Raw genomic sequence first — 16,680 nt, 5'->3', positions numbered from 1 at the left:
CTGCTTTCCTGAGGCCACTCCAGAGAATATCTGCTTGTCTGAGTGCCAGGCCTCTCAAAGCTGTGTTAGGGGTACATGGAGGACCAGAAGGAGCTCCAGTGTTTGGGTACAGTGGCCCATGGACAGAGGTGAGCTGACCTCCAACACTGACCCTGCTGGGCTCAGGGCCTAAGTGTCGACTCACCACACTGTCTAACAAGAGATCCAGAGGACCTCACAGATCTCTCAGCTCAACCCTGCATTCCACAGATGGGGACGCCTAGTTTCAGACAGGGAAAAGTACAGAAGGCGTTAAGTCTGTCCTCATTCCTTTTATTGTACACCACCTCTCACTTTCCCCAGACCTTGTGTTCAGACAGAATTGGTCAGGCCTTGGGTGCTGAGGCTGGGCCATAAGCAGGGGGCGCACACCAGGGGGTGGCCAGGGCTCCACCCCAACCCGAGGTAGCTGAGTGAGGATTCATGGCTAGAAGGGACTGTCCCGGCTTGACACACTTAGGGAGAAGCCTAGCTCTGTGGAGGTGCTGTTGCGTGGACCATGTGTCTGTACTTGAGGGCATAGGTCTGTCCAGATGGCTGTGTTTGCAGGGCCCTAGCTGTTCAAAGCCAGAGTGTGGATGGGAGGGGGTTGTGCATGTAGATGAGAGTGTACATAGGGTGTGTACAGGAAACACCATGTGGCTTGGAAGTACACCACACACCTACTCAAAGCCTGCATCTGCCAGGTCAGGCAGGCCCAGGCAAAATCTGATACCCAATCGGGAGCAGTTCTTAAACTTTAGCCTTTACAATGGCCTGGGGAGTTTGCTATCCTTGCATCTCCGTGGCCAGCCCTAGAAATGCTGGTTCGGGAGATCTGAGGTCGGCCCAGGTGCCTGCAATGTTGACAAGCTCCCTAGGAAAATCTGGGACCAGTAAGAAACAGGGCTCAAGCAGAGCCATCCAATAGAACTTTCTGCAATATTCTATGTGGTCCAATATGGCAGCTATTAGGCACATGTATCTATTTAGCAGTTGTAATGTGGCTGGCTAGTTTTAGGAACTGAATTTTTAAATTTTATTCAGTTTAAATTAATATAAATTTAAATGGTCATCTCATCGTGACTAGTGTCTGCCATATGGGAAAGCATGAACCTAGAGACACGAGGCAGTGCAGTGCTTGAGGGCCCAGAGCGAGAAGCACACAGCTCTGATAGAGGAGTGTGAGAGGAGGCCTGCCCAACCCCAGGCTCTCTAGACCAGGAGTGGCTGAGGCTGGAGCAAAGCTCCCTTGTGGCTTGTGGAGTTGGGGCCAGAGCCCAGACTCGAACAGGTCCCTCCCAGTGTCCCCACTGAGCTGACAAGACCCTAGTGCCTGCCTGGCTAAGAGGGCAGAGAGCTCCTGCAGAGACCATTCTGTCCTGGTTGGGACCCCACCAGGGCCCCTGCCTGAAGCCTCATGCTGTGTCCAGTCAGGAGTCAGGGGGTAAGGGTCAGGATGTCTTCATGTTCTCCTGCAGGCTCAGGGTGGAGCTGGTGGCTGCGGGGTCGCGCTCGCCCTGTGTAAGCATTGGAAGGAACAAAAAGTCAGCCTCAGAGAAGCAGTTGGCCCCCCAACACGGACATGTGGACCTAAGGCCTCAGAAAGGCCCCAATCAGGGAAATCTCTTACCGCCCCTGACCCCATGTCCTCTGCATACTTGAACTTCTTCTGCTTGTAGTAGTGCCTTTTGGGCAGGATGTGGAGCAGCAACAGGTCACAGAGAACCGTGGCCTGAGGGCAAGGAAGGGGCAGATAGAGCATGGGAATCTTGGGGGCAGGGACAGAACCCTCCATGTCCCACTTCAATCCTTTCTGGCTGGGGGGCCTGGCTCGACCCTGCTCTATCTAGACCTCATATTCTAGAAGGGGGGATGAGGCATTGCATGTCCCTTGGGAGATCAAGACCACCCCCTCCCACTTCGGTCCTGCCCCAGCTCTGGGCCTCAGTTTCTTCAGACATACTGTGGGTCTGGGGTGGTGGGCTGGGCTCAGTAAGGATGTGGTAGCTGCCACTGAGATGTGGAAGGGGAGGGACTGACCTTAGTACAATGACCCTGTGACCCTAGCACTTACCACCCCAAAGATGCCAATGCCAGAGCCAATGGTTGTCATTGTGGGGATGATGTCAAACTTTCCAGCCTGGTGGCAGGGTCCAGGGAAAGAAGGATTAACAGTCAGAAGAAGCCAGGTAGAAAAGGCCTTCCTCAGAAACCCCAAGGCCAGACTTGGGTCAAGGAGCTCCCCCTTGCTACCCTCTACCCCCACCATTAGCCAGCTCCACAGCCTGCTCCGCACAGCTCTGGCTCTATGTGGGGTCTCAGCTGCTGGTTAGAAGTCCTTGGTTTTGACCTTGGCTCTGCTTCCCTGGACAGAGGGAGGTAGTGGAGGAGGTGAGGTCACTGGCTGGAAAGACCTGCCCTCAGTGGTTATCATGCCCATTGGTTATCAGCAGTAAAACTGCTGAATGAAGCCCAGTCAACTTCCTGTTGTCTATAACCATGGACACCCAACAAGCACTCACGGGAACTAAAAACGTGTCTCTGGCTGTCCTTCACACTGGACGCTCACCTTGCCATTCACGAGAATGTCAAAGCGAATCCCAAACACCTTGAAGAGGTGGCGGTGGTTAGTCCCATTCTCCACAAAGTGCCTGGCAAACCTTGGGGGAAAGGGTGAGGTTGTGGAAGAAGGTGTGGAGAACAGTTTGGGGTCCAGTGTTCTTGGAGTCCAGCAGGAGCCCTCAGAGGTCCGTGAGGACAGTCCCATGCCCCCAACACCCCAGGCCTCATTCCAGGAATGCTGTATTCAATCCTCACCCTAACTCTTGATGGCAGTGATTTCCCCTGCCAGTCCTGGCCAGGGGGGCCTCAAAGGGTGGGGGCTCAGGGTGCCAAGGTCTTCTTCCCTGCAGGCTCCCTGCAGTGGGAGTTGCCCACTTTCCTCTGCTTTCTTCCCGGGGACACTTACTGGGCCTCAAGGGGTTCTGGGAGTACAAGACTCACATAAAAACCCTCAACCTTCTGGGAGCCCAAGGAAGGGTGGACCGGTGGGGTCCTGGCAGGCACCTGAAATTGAAGCCTGGAGAGAGGTTTTTGTCCTCATACAGTCCATGGAACTCGTAGATGGGTTTGCAGTGGTGCACATGCCAGTCCAGGTCACAGTTCCAGTCAATGGTGATGCCGACCACCCCGCCCTGCAGGGAAACCGGTGTTTAAAACCCAGGCTTCAGGATCAAGAAACTCCTGTCTTATGCTGGTGCCAGCAATCTCTTGAAGTGGGGAGCATTTTTTTGTTTGAGAAGAGACACTGAGAGGTCCTGTTGCCCTCTCTAGCCCCACCTCCCACCCATCACACTCTGACTTTCTGGTGGTATCTAGAATATACCAGGTTCTTTCTACCTCAGGGCCTTTGCATATACAGCTCCACGAGGCTGACCCTTTCTTATCCTTTGGTCACTTTCCCCAAGAGGCCTTCCCTAATGACTGCCTCTAGTCTAAAAACGTGTGCCTGGGGGCGCCTGGGTGGCTCAGTGGGTTAAGCCGCTGCCTTCGGCTCAGGTCATGATCTCAGGGTCCTGGGATCGAGTCCCGCATTGGGCTCTCTGCTCAGCAGGGAGCCTGCTTCCCTTCCTCTCTCTCTCTGCCTGCCTCTTTGCCTACTTGTGATGTCTCTCTGTCAAATAAATAAATAAATAAATAAATCTTTAAAAACGTGTGCCTGTTAGACCCTCTGTTTTCTCCTGGAACATTTGTCACTTTGAAATCATATATTCATTTTGTGTGATTCTTAACCCATCTCTTCTAAGACTATAAACTCTGTGAGAGTGGGGCTGTCTGTCTCATTTGTTGCTAACTCCTGAAAGTTACAGTGTGGAAGGCAAGTAAATAATGTTGAATTAAAGAGTGAGTCTGTAAAGACCTGGGTTAGGAAGAGAAAACTTGAGAAAGTGAAGCTTCTCTGAGCAAGGTGAGGATCGGGGACAGGTGGGGGTAGGCTGAGCAACCGGAGAGCTGGGAAGTGGTCAGAGCAGGAGAGGAGCTGGGCAACTAGGCAGGAGGTAGATATACAAGGATCTGTGGATGATAGTGAGGGGTGAGAAGTTCCTAGTACAGGTGGCAGGGAGATTTTAGGAACGGGGAAGTCTAACATTCAGCTTTCTGGTTGTGGAAGTGTTGCTCCAGTATAAACCGCCTCCAGGGTTTGGGAAACTGAGGCCAGAGGGCCAAACTTGTTTACATATTTTCTGTGGCTGCTTTTGCTCTCTAACAGCTGACTTGAATAAGGTTGGAACAGAGTCCATATGGCCTGCAAAACGGAAACCTCTGGCCCTTTAAAGAAAAACTTTGCTGATCCCTGTTTTAGATAAATGTGTTGTGAGCAAGTTTTGTGTGTATGTGTGATATCACAGAAAAGAAGCTGATTTCCACCCCTAAATAGGCAACGATAAGAAAAGGCTGATGATGATCACGTGAGAACACGTACCCAGAGTCACCACATGCCGGGCAGTACTGAAGCGCCATCCTATGCATGAACCCACTTGATCTTTGAGACAACCCCACAAGCCTGGTGCTATTATTATCCCCACTATGTAGGTGCAAAAGCTCAGACACACTCAAGGTAAGAGACTAACTAGTCTGAGACCACATTGTTCATTAGGAGCAGAGCCAGGATCTGAACCCAGTCAGACAGGTCTGTGCTCCTTACAAGGTACTGCTTCTCTTGGAACCCCAGGTGACTGTACAGATCCCAGATTCTGGAATTTTCTTTTTTTTTTTTTAAATATTTATTTATTTATTTGACAGAGAGAGAGAGAGAGAGAGATCACAAGTAGCCAGAGAGGCAGGCAGATAGAGAGGAAGGGAAGCAGGCTCCCCTAGAGCAGAGAGCCCGATGTGGGACTCGATCCCAGGACCCTGAGATCATGACCTGAGCCGAAGGCAGCGGCTTAACCTACTGAGCCACCCAGGTGCCCCAGATTCTGGAATTTTCAAGATTCCTGAGCAGGGCACAGGCCTTCTCAGGGCCATAGAGCATGGAATTCAAGCTGCCTTCATCCCATATTTAAAAAACAGTGTGACCTCAGCAAACATCCGGGTGAAAATGTCTGCCCATAACCATTCATTCTGGGCCCCTCCTCTGTGTCAGATCCATACCAACCAGGCTCTGCTGAGGACTCAGGCCTGACCCTCAGGACTCCCCCATATTAGGGACTAAATCCATATAGATACTCAGCCCATACCTGAGAGGCTTGAGAGGGCATTACCTGGGATGGAAAAGCCTTCTTTGACCTGCTGATTCCAGGACCTAGCCCTCCTCATTAACCTGGCACCGTACCTTCTCAGCCAGGGTGCTAAAATTCTGTCCTGACTCCTGTACCACATAGCCGAGCTTGAACACGGGGCACAGTGGGTGCGAGATCTTGTGATAGAGGCAGGTCTTCATGTAGGCCGCATCCACCTCTTCCACCAGGTTGCGCCTACATAGGGGTGGAGAACATCGGTAGCGGCAGGATGCCTGCGGGGTGGCGGGGGGATGGGGACCGCCATGTCCCAAAGCTCTGGAGATTCCTCACATGCTCCACAAACCCCCCTTCCACAGCCCTTGAGACTAAAGGTGGCCCACCCCAGGAGCCCGGCTCAGGCTTCTTCCCCCAAAGTGAAATCAGTCAAAGTGGAAGGTGACAGAGACAGTTGAGACTAGCTGGAGCAGCCTTGGAGGGGGGAGGTGGGTGCCTGTGTTTCTGCCCCCTTTTCCCACAAACCTGTTGACCTTGAAGCGTGGAAAGCTGATGCTGTTCTTGATGAAGAGTGTGAAGTTCTCGGCCTCTTGGAGAAGGGCAGGGCTGGAGGACCCCGTCCTCACTTACTCTCCTCTCCTCGGGAGTCCCCCATGTGCCCAACAGTGTTTGTCATGGGTATGGGGGTATGAGAACCCATGGGATCTCCCTGGTGCCCTGGAGTGGTGGCGGGGGTGGGGGGCCATGGATGTGCTGTAATGATGGACTCTCAGGTCCCTTGACCAGGGGCCAGAGGGATCATTGGCTTGGGCCATACAGATGGGGTAAGTGTGGGGCTGGAAGAAGGGAGAACAGATCCTTTCCAGAACACGGATCCAGATGCCCCTTTGTCTGGGCCGGGGAACCTGCTCCCAGCTACCCGGATGGATAAGGCATTACCGTGGGACGTTGTCATCCACCTCCACAGGACACCAGCCAAAGATCTCACATGTCCGCACAGTGTCATTGAAAGCCACACACTTGCCTGTGCGTATGCCTGGAGCAAAGGAGGAACCCATGGGTGTCCACTCCAAGCTGGGGACAGAGAGGAGGCCCCTCATCCCTGAGAGCCCCCAGTGATGGGACAGCAAAAGCCAGAAGCCTGAGGACAGAAATGTGGCTGGGTCTGGCACAGGGCAGGCCAAGGTTAGAACGGCAGGAAGGGAGAGAGCAGGAGGGACTTCCTGGTGGTGGAAGCCTGGAGCTGAACAGGGCTTGTGCAGGGGGACAGGAGGAGGCCAACCTTACCTTGGGCCTTCCTTTCTGCCTTCCCTGGAGTGCAGCCACTGTCTTCTGTGCATGTACCCCCTTCTGGGTGCTAGGGGAAGGGAGAGTGGCTGATCCCAGGCCTCTCAGTAGTGTCCTAAGGAGAGCCCCTCCCACCACCAGAGCCCTAGGGAAATCATGAGGCAGTGTTAGCTTTGGGGTGAACTTTGCTTCCAGCTTCCTTCCCCAGTACCCTCCCAGGACCCCTCTGGGCTCATGCCAAGCTATGCCAGTGTCACCTGGCAGGGACCAGAGACGTTAGGGCTTGTGTGGACTGGGTGGGCACCGTGGCTCAGCATCTTGCTTGACACACAGCTGGGAGGGAAGCATCACTATCAATAGCAGACTGTTACTTTGTGTGAATCGATGCCTAAAATTCCACCATAGCTTTGCCCTGAGAAAGCCTGTCTTCAGTGCCCAAGGCAATTTCCTCTTCCATGATATTTTCCCCTGTAAGGAGCAGGGAGAGGGGATGGATGGCGGTCCTCACCTCTGCACAGTAGCCTTGAGCCTGGTGGGGGGTCGCAATGAAATTGGTCATGATCACGAAGGAGCTGTCCCCCTGGAAATGAGGAGTAGGGGAGGGAAGCACAGAGCTCGAGTTGGGAGAACAGCCCCGAGAACACAAACACTGGCCCAACAAGCCCCTGGAATCCACCTGGTACCCAGCAGCCTCCATACCCCGTGACATCAGAATGGGTTGCTACTACAATCTATTTTTGCCCCTCATTGACAGTCAGGGAAGCTGAGGCCCAGAGGGAGAGGGGAGCTGCACTAATCCACTATGGAGATTGGACAGAGTCCAACCCCCACTCTGAGCCAGGCCCTGTGGGTGGAATGTATACCCCTGAGTAAGCTTACCTGGGCGGGGAAGACGTAGTCAGCTACATCCCAGACCTGGGGGCCCAGACCTGGAAGCTGCGTCACAGCCAGACCCTTGAGTTTCACAGACACGCTGCTGATGAGGCCACTTGAGGTCTGATAGCCCTTCTCGTAGACAAACACCCACCTGTGGGGTGTTTTGGGGGTTAAAGGAGTCAGAGCTGGGCCAGGCCACTCAAAGATGGCATGAGGTTATATGGGCTGCTGTCCTTTCTGGCACCAGCTAGACATTTCAAATATTTTCCCTTCCCCTCTCCAGATGAGTCTCTGAGCCATTCTCTGCTTCTAAAGCTACATCTGGGCTGGGGGCAGGAAAGCCTCACCTGCTTCCCCGGGCTGGCCTGTACCTAATGTTCCCCCCGTCTTTTTACTAGGAAATTACTAATTCCTGGAGAGGAGATCCACTGAAGGACTCTTTCAGATCCTTTTCCAAGAACAGGATTTGCTGAGGCCTAGAGACCAAGCTTCTTGGACCATAATCCTCAAGCCCAGAGTGTTCCTTCCTTCTTGAGATTCTTCCATTGAGAACTAGCAGAGCATGATGGCTGAAAACCTGGCCTTTGTTGCCCGAGAGGATGGATTGGAATCCCAGCTACACTACTCATGGGCTGCATGATTTTGGATAAGCTATTCAATCCCTCTCTGCCTCAGTTTCCTCATCTGTAAAATGAGAATAACAATAATAGTACTATTTGTACTTGCTGTGACTTACTGCATGTAAATCACTTAGAACGGGGACTGGCATGCAGTAAGCACTCCATAGAGATTAGCTAGGATTATCTCAGCCACGCTGGGAGCTCCTGACAAGGGGGACAGGAAGGAAACAGAGGGGGTAAGTGGCCCTCTGCATTATGTGGCCCCAGCTGAGGCCCTTGTGGAGTGTCTCAGGATGGAGGCCTCCCAGCTTTCTTTCTTTCTTTCTTTTTTCTTTTTAAAGATTTTATTTATTTACTTGACAGACAGAGATCACAAGTAGGCAGAGAGGCAGGCAGAGAGAGAGGGGGAAGCAGGCTCCCTGCTGAGCAGAGAGCCCGATGTGGGGCTCCATCCCAGGACCCTGGGGTCATGACCTGAGCCGAAGGCAGAGGCTTTAACCCACTGAGCCACCCTGGCGCCCCGCCTCCCAGCTTTCCTAGAAAATTCTGGCCTTTCCTTCCTAGCATGAAGAACCCCTGTTCCTTTGGGTTCTCCATTTTCTGTCTGGGAGAGTCAATGAAATTAACCTCCCTCCTAGCTTTGGGTGTAGGGAGGGTGGGGCACATTACCAAGATTTGCCAACCACTGTTCTATTGCCCCTAGCAACAGGGATAGGTCCAAAGATGGACACACAACCTGGGGAGTTTCAGCAATGAGGCTAGGATTTTTCTGGGAGTTATTGGGAAAGAATCCTTTCTATTAGGTAACTAAGCAAAATAGGCATAAGACCAAAACTATGGTTCGTCATCTTGCTATCTCACAGAGAGATAAGTCTAAGAATGAAGCCAACTTCGAGGAAAGTTAGGCCAGGAGATGGAAGAGGGCAGTCTCCTGACAATGGTTGAGGACCCGGATCTAGCCAAGCCTGACTCATGTTAAAAAAACAAACAAACAAACAAACAAACAAAAAAAACTACTTCTGGACTTTCCTGTTACACAAGCTTAGAAATTCCCTTCTTTATTTAAGGCAGTTTGGGTTTGGTTTTTGTTGTTTACAACTGAGAGTTCTGGGTATTTCCTTCAGGAAAGACTGTATGATGTCCACAATAGCCAAACTATGGAAAGAGCCTAGATGTCCATCAACAGATGAATGGATAAAGGAGATGTGAGATACACACACGTTCACACACACACACACACACACACACACACGAATACTATGCAGCCATCAAAAACTCTGAAATCCTGGGGATGCCTGGGTGGCTCAGTTGGTTAAGCAGCTGCCTCCGGCTCAGGTCATGATCCCAGCATCCTGGGATCGAGTCCCACATCGGGCTCCTTGCTCAGCGGGGAGCCTGCTTCTCCCTCTGCCTCTGCCTGCCATTCTGTCTGCCTGTGCTCGCTCGCTCTCCCTCTCTCTCTCTCTGACAAATAAATAAAATCTTTAAAAACAACAACAACAACAACAACACCCTGAAATCCTGCCATTTGCAATGATGTGGATGGAACTAGAGGGTATTATGCTAGGGGAAATAAGTCAATCAGAGAAAGACAATTATCATATGATCTCTCTGATATATGAGGAATTTGAAAGGCAGGGCAGGGGGGTGGTGCAGGGTAGGGAGGGAAAAGATGAAGCAAGATGGGATGGGGAAGGAAGGCCAACCATAAGACACTCTTAATCTCAGGAAATCTCAGGGTAGCTAGGGCGGTAGGGGGAGGGATGGGGTGTCTGGGTTATGGCCATTGGGGAGAGTATGTGCTATGGTGAGTGCTGTGAATTGTGTAAGCCTGATGATTCACAGACCTGTAGCCCTGAAGCAAATAATACATTAAATGTTAATTAAAAAAAAAAAAAAAGACTGAATGGAGATGCAGTGTGATTGTGTTTGAGTGTGTGTGTGACCATTTGTGGTACCCATCAGAGTGTGTAGCTCTGTATCTCTGGGGGAAATCTGTGGCTCTGACTGCCCAAGCAGAGTTCAAAGACCCTCTCCTGTGTCCCAGAGCTCAGGTCTCATTGCAGTTCTCTGGACATATTAATCTCAGAGTCAGTGCTAGGTCTCTGAGGGTGGTCTCCCAGCCCCAGGCTCCAGGAAGTCAGCCCACCCAAATTTTCCTCTTCCCTCCCATGGTCTCCACTTTATCTTCTCCAGGCTTCTCCCCCAGCTTGGCGCAGGAGGGGCCCTTCCCAAGCCTGAACATGGTCACTGCTGCCCCCTGCAGGTCCCAGATGGCACCAGGCAAGGCAGGACAAAGGCTTCCAGTCCTAAGTGATTCCAGCCTTATCATCAGGGAGACTGGGCGCATCACCTACCCCTACCCTCCTCAGCCTCTTTCCTCCAAGGAGGATCCTGACTCCATGCCCAAGCTCAGAGGAGCTTTTGGGGATTCTGGGGAGCTTCACCATGTTCTGAACCTCTCTATATAGTGGAGTAACCAAGAGTGTGGCCCCCTGTCTATATAGTGGAGTAACCAAGAGTGTAACCAAGAGTGTGGCCCCTAACAGAAGCCATGATTCAGGTATCAGCACTGCCACTCACCACCTGTGTGACTTTAGCCTCACCAGGCTAAAGGCTAAACCTCTCTGAGTCCTGGCTTTCTCAGTAAAACAGATGTGGGCACTTACCTCAAAAATGCTGCTTTTCATTCAATAAATATGAGCAAGACCCTCCTATGTACTGAGCTATGGGTTGGGTCGCAGGAAGAAAGCAAGTCTAAATGACTGGGGGATTTCCCATGAGTTCTCCTTAAGGAAATTAGCATCCAGTAGGCACATAATAAATAATCCTCTTATTTTCACTGTCTTGAGTCTGCAATTCCCCTTAATATGTTCACCTGTCCCCCCATCCCCCTGGCTTCTCAGCCCCAGATTTTTATCTCCACTTCTGCACTCTCCCTGGAGATCCCATTCCACACATTCATTTGGTGATTCAACAAGTATTTATTGATTGAGTCCTTATTATGTGCCAAGCAGTGTTCTGGGCACTAAAAATACAGAAGTGAACAAAGCCAACCAAAATTCTGCACTCAACAGTCTTAAATACATTTCTGTATGACACAATGTTTTGTGATACCCATTCCTTCTCCCTCCCTGGTCCCTCACCGTAGACATCATCACCCTCACCGCAGGTACCTCAAACTCAGCTCAAACCCTTGCAAAACAACCTGGCAATTCCTCAAGAAGTTAAATATGGAATTACCACTTGACTCAGCAAAATACCCAACAGAACTGAAAATACTTTCTTATAAAAACTTGTACACAAGTGTTCACAGAAACATTATACATAAGAAGCAAAACTGGAAACAACCCTAATCACTATCAACCAATGAACAGATAAATCAAATGTGACATATCTATACAATGAAATAGTATTCAGCCATATAAAGGAAGGAACTCCTGACACATGTTATAACAAACATAGGACTTTACTAATATTATGCCAAATGAAAGAAGCCAGACACGAAAGGCCACATATGATTTTATTTCTATGAGATATCCAGAGCGGGCCAAGCAGGCTGTAGAGAGAAAGAATGAGGAGTTATTGCTAAGGAGTACAGAGTCTCTTTCTGGGAGTAGTGACGCGTTGTGGACTAGATAGTGGTGATGGTGACACAACTTTGTGATTATACATACAAACAAGCACTGAACTGAATATTCCTAAAGGGTGAATGTTACAGCATTTCACTAATAACAACCTGAGTGCCTCATGTCCCCTGCAGAACTTGCCCCTCTGGTGCCCTCGTCTTGGAGGACGGCACTATGCCTGCCCCATCCTCCCCAAAGCCTCACACCCTCATTTCCTATTATCCCCACATTCTTTGTGGCCCTCTCTTGGCTTTCATCTAAGGACCAAAAGGGGTTTTTCTGTGAGAGGCTGAGACACAGAGGAGCTGAGGCAGATGCCAGGGCAACTGGTGTGGGGATGCGACGGTATGTTATGGCCGGTGGGGACACAAGGTGCAACCATGGGCAGGCGCTAACCAGACCAGGCAGATGCTACGGGGTACAGCAGCCTTGGGAAGAGGCAAGACCAGACTCCAGGCCCGGGAGGGATTGAGTTTAGAGCTGGGCCCCACACTGAGTGTTTGGAGATTAGTCTACATGTTGTCTACAGATAAATTAGGCTGACAATTCATGTTTAAACATTTTTTTAATGACTCACCAACCTCTAAATACCAAAAGGCTCCTTTTGCTCATAAATTCCAATTTCTCACTGCTCTTAAGAAGTCAAAAACTCTGGCTGTGCTGGGCCGTGAACTGCTGCAGCAATATTGGGCAGAAACGAAGCAGTGGGCACCCCCTCCACACACACACACCTCCCTGGTGTGGGGCTCACCAGGATGACTACTTCTGTTTTCCATGCTCACTGCTTCTGCCTTGGCATGGCGTTCTCCTGCCCTCCTGCTCCCTCCCCATCCTCTGCTTGCCCTGGGCCTTCCCCTGCTAGACATCCTTCTATGGCTCCCCAAAATCTGTAGGAGAAAGCTCATGTTTTTCAGCCTGGCATTCAGAGGCCTGAATCAGTGGCTGTACTCACTCTTCCACCACCTTTCCCTTGGGTCCTTTCATGCTCCACAGCCTAACCTTAGTGAATCTTTTACTGCTCTTTTCCTGCCCCAGAGCCTTTGATCGCTCTCGGATTTCCAGCAGGAGTACCTGGACCACGTAGACACATGACGAGACTCTACCTACCAACAAGGGTTTTTCATTTCCTTGGCCATAACAATCGGTTTTGTAGTAGGCATTTGGTCTGATCCCTGCCAGTAAGAATTAGATCTGGGAGTTTTGCTGGAAGTCTGGAAAAAGAGATAGTCTTATGCCCTAGAGATGGCTAAGCTGGTGAGATGTCAGGTTGCAGATGCTGGTGGTCATTTTGTCACTATGAGGACAGAGAGACTGCCTAAGAATGAAGCCCAGAAGATAGTAGAGCTGGGAAGAAGAGAAAATCCTGGCTAGCTTCTTTGGAGAACCCAAATGGGACCCACCTGAATTCCCCATCTCCCTGCAGAACTTGCTCTTCCTGTGCCCTCAGCATGGAGGAGCTGGCCAGGCCTGAAGCCTTTACTGATTTTTTTTTTTTTTTTTTTTTTTTTTTCAGTTGCATAAACCACTCGATAGCCCCACTCTTCTCTAGGAACCAAAGGAATACTGGATAACTCACCCTCCACGCCTCACTTGTCCTTTGGTCACCCTGTACCGCACCTCTGTTGCATGGATCCCGGCACAGCAATAGGCACAGAGAAGATGCTGTAGAAATGTCCCTGGATGTCTTTTTCTGATCAATAATTTGTATCTATCCTTATTCCTGATTGGTATGCTGAGGGACCCATTTAAACATCTCAGAAGCATGCAAACTCGAGAGCTCTGTGTGGAGGTAGATGAGGGAGGAGGGGGCAGTGGCAAAGAGAAAGCCAAGAGCAGGCTTGCCTGGCTTATAGCCCCCAGGCTTTTTTGCTCAAGGCTGGTTCCACCACACTGTTTTCTCTTCCAGGAAGGTTTACAGGCTCCATTTACCACGTAGCATTCACAAATCCCATTGGGACCCCCTGTATACCACAGCCAGAACTCTGTCCTCCCCAAACCAGAGCTCTCCAGGCAGGGATATATCCCAGTACACTCCTTGTTTGGGCCTGTTAGGTCATGGATGACAGCCCATGTATACTGCCTCTATACTGAGTTACAGAGAGCTCATCACCTCCCAGGAGACGGTTCTGACTGCAAATTAACCAATCTGAGACAAAAAGAGTGTGATCTTAGCTCAGACCACCAGGGCCTCAAGGCCCACTTGCTCTCTCCATTTGCCATGGACTCCCCAGAAGAGTGTGACTGATAGAGAACACAGCTTCAGTTTGCCTTCTCAGTGTCTGCTTGGGTTCTCAACATCAACCTCTCTGCCTCTTAGTAATTGGCCATCTCTCAGTCTCAGGACCTCTCTCTTCACCTGAGTGGTTGTATGTCAGTGTCTGTCCCTCTGTCTGGTTCTGTCTTTGTGTCTGCCCACCCTCCATCTTGTTGGTGCCTCTGTCTCTGGAATGCGGGAGTCTGGCTCTCCTCCCATTCTCGCCTTTGTACCCTGCAGCACCCACAGGACCAGACATTCAGACGGACGGGGCCTTGGGAAGAGGGCTAATTAAGGAAAGGCATCCCTCCTCAGAAACAAGCCTGTGTACAGCATCTTTAGAGGGTTCCCCCCAAACCTTGGTCCATGGAACAGTTGGGAAACTAAAACTCAGGAGAGTGAGACCAAGTCCAGGCCGGTTTCTGTCTGCAACTGAGCAGTCAGCAAAGCAGCGGGCAGAGGCCCCACAAGGATGCTAGAGACAGCAAGAGTTATAGTCAGAACAGAAAGTCTGGGCTTGAGGGTGGGGTTGTGAGGGGGTGGGTGTTGTGGGGGACCCTGCCTTCCGCTCTCCACTGTATGACTTGGGCATGTCAATGCTCCACTCCCAGGATGTTTCCCTTCCAGGCTATGAAGGCCAAATTTGGAGCCATGCAGCTGGATTCAAATCTGGTTCAGCCTCTTTCTGGTTGTGAGATCCAGACTAAATCACCCAGTGTCTCTGAGCCTCACCAACCCTGAGGAGGCCACATCCATGTGGAAACCGAGTAGACTATCCTTGGAGGGAGGAAAGCAAGGAGGGAGGAAGGCAGGTCTCTGTTACTGGAGGTATGTGTTCAGGACCGGATGTTGGCTTGCGGGATATGAGGAGTGGGGTGGGGGGGCTGTCACTTTCCCTCTCACAGTCTGTCACCAATGCACAAGAGGGCCCTGGCCCTGCTCCCACTGCTGACTTAAAGCAGAAATAAGGGGCAATAGGGCCACAGTGAGGACAATATTCTCCAGCCTCTTCTGGTGAAGCATGGGCTAGGCCTGGGCTGGCCTAGAAGGTCAGGAATGCAGCTAATGCTGAGCGTTTAGGCCCATCCTGTGCTTGGTATCAGAGCATCAGTGTCCCATTTTAACGTTCTCAGAGCCCTAGTGAGGTGGGAAAGGAGAAGGCAGTGCTGAGGACTGGGGGTCAAGAGGCCTCAGTTCTAGCTGGGACTTGCTATGTGACCACTACTCCTTTCTGGTCCTCAGTTTTCCTCACAAGCTCAAATGGCATTACAGATGTCAAATTGGTCTGTGAACGGGAGGGAAGCAGAGGCTGAAAAGTGGCACAGGGTTAGGTCCTGGTTTGGACTCCACCTGAACAGCTCTGAGGCCTTGGGGGCCGGACAGGGTAGAGGGAGAGATGTTTTGGATATCACAGGCCTTGGAGGGACCAGAATGATATGGTCACTGTCTGGCCTCCTAGTCAGCTCACGCTGGGCTCTAGTCCCACAGCAAAAATGGGGACATGGACAGGAGAGGGACAGGGCCCTCAGAATCCCACAGCACAGTGATTCTGCCGGGTGCCCCCAAACCCCCTCAGCAGGAGCTGAAACTCCTTCATTGGCCCTGGGAGCTCCAAGAACCCTCTGCTGTATCACCCTGAGTAGACATGATGCCCCCCCCGCCCCGCCGGGGCACCCACATCAGGTGCCCAATCACCTTAGCCACAAGACATACACATGTGGGTACTCAGACATAGGGAAACACCCAGCAGCCACCCCGTAGGCATGTGCCCAGACACAGAACACGTGCATCCACACAGAGCTCCAGGTATGACACACATCCTTACACACACCACCATGCACATGTGTGCTCACGGAAGCGCACATATGTGTAAGCCATGGTCAGGCCTGTCCTGGCTCCCAGGTTGGCCAGACTGCAGGGGAGCACTACCTTACTTCTTCTGCTTCTGCTCTCCTGGGACAGTGGGACAGGTCTCAAGATGCTTAGAAAGGAGCAGTCATCCCTGGGACCAGAACTGACCTCCAATCCCTGCCTGACAGGCCACCATTAAGGTACCAGATGTTCTGAATTTGGAAGTTTCTTTACGCTGGGGGTTTCAAGTATCTGAGGATGCCTCTAATTTAGGCAGGGCAGGTGGGAACAGGGCCTGTCCTATAAAATGGGGTTTGGCTTTGAAAATGGGGTGTGTCTCTGCCTGGCATGGCATGGAGGGTCAGAAGTAGAAGGAGTCTGGTTGTGGTTTGCTAGGGCCCTGGCCTCCGGCACCACTCACCACTTGAGAGACCTTAATAGTGAGTCAGTTCCTCAGGGCCCAACGGCTTTGCCTCTTGTTCACCATATGACCCAGGGCAGGACTTCCCCTCTCTGCCAAACTGTCCCCATCTTGACAGTGAGTTAGCAGGCTTTCATTCCTTCTGAGTAACCCTACAGTCTGTTAGGGAGGATGACAGCCAAGGAAGAGGAAGAGGCGCTCCTTGGGGTCATGGGAGCCTCCCAGAGCCTGGAGGAGAGGCCCAGGTTGGAAGCTGGTACAAGAAGCGTGGCAGGTAGGGGGCCCAGACTCACCCAATGACGTAGACCAGAACCACAAGCTGGATCAGGCGGAAGACGACGCCCACCTTCTTGTTGCGCACGAGCACCATTCGGGGAGTGTCATACTCAAAGAAAAAAGCAGCCAGTTCATCCTGGAGTCGCTGTGCCATGGTGGGCCAGGCTGGGGCCCGAGAACTGAGTCCTTTGCACAGCCTTTGCTCTTG

At 51.5% G+C, this 16,680-nt stretch overlaps 1 protein-coding gene across 1 annotated transcript; it reads right to left on the bottom strand.

The window, feature by feature from the left end:
- Positions 1–291: 291 nt before the first annotated feature.
- On the bottom strand, positions 292–16,649 carry P2RX1 (purinergic receptor P2X 1). The gene is made up of 12 exons (XM_004781952.3): positions 16,490–16,649; positions 7,425–7,572; positions 7,054–7,125; positions 6,546–6,615; positions 6,198–6,294; positions 5,784–5,864; positions 5,357–5,498; positions 3,088–3,215; positions 2,591–2,681; positions 2,096–2,161; positions 1,652–1,753; positions 292–1,538 (listed from the first exon to the last, which is right to left on the bottom strand). Exons 1-12 carry the CDS (start codon positions 16,624–16,626, stop codon positions 1,473–1,475), a joined length of 1,200 nt encoding a protein of 399 aa, XP_004782009.1. The 5' UTR covers positions 16,627–16,649; the 3' UTR covers positions 292–1,472.
- Between the last annotated feature and the right edge of the window lie 31 nt (positions 16,650–16,680).

The sequence above is a fragment of the Mustela putorius genome, unplaced genomic scaffold (assembly GCF_011764305.1).
Source record: "Mustela putorius furo isolate JIRA1106 unplaced genomic scaffold, ASM1176430v1.1 tig00000867_pilon_pilon_pilon, whole genome shotgun sequence".
In the NCBI taxonomy this organism is placed as follows: Eukaryota; Metazoa; Chordata; class Mammalia; order Carnivora; family Mustelidae; genus Mustela; species Mustela putorius.
Note: the sequence above shows the minus strand (reverse complement) of the source record. Positions and strands in the feature narration are given on the sequence as shown.

Bases quoted from the DNA above. Each gene is read 5' to 3' on its own strand.
- P2RX1 (XM_004781952.3), bottom strand. From the start codon at position 16,626: ATGGCACAGCGACTCCAGGATGAACTGGCTGCTTTTTTCTTTGAGTAT. The intron at 3,216-5,356 runs GTACGGTGCCAG...GTTTCCCTGCAG, and splicing joins TTAGCACCCTGGCTGAGAAG to GGCGGGGTGGTCGGCATCAC. The intron at 1,754-2,095 runs GTAAGTGCTAGG...CCTTGCCCTCAG, and splicing joins GCATTGGCATCTTTGGGGTG to GCCACGGTTCTCTGTGACCT.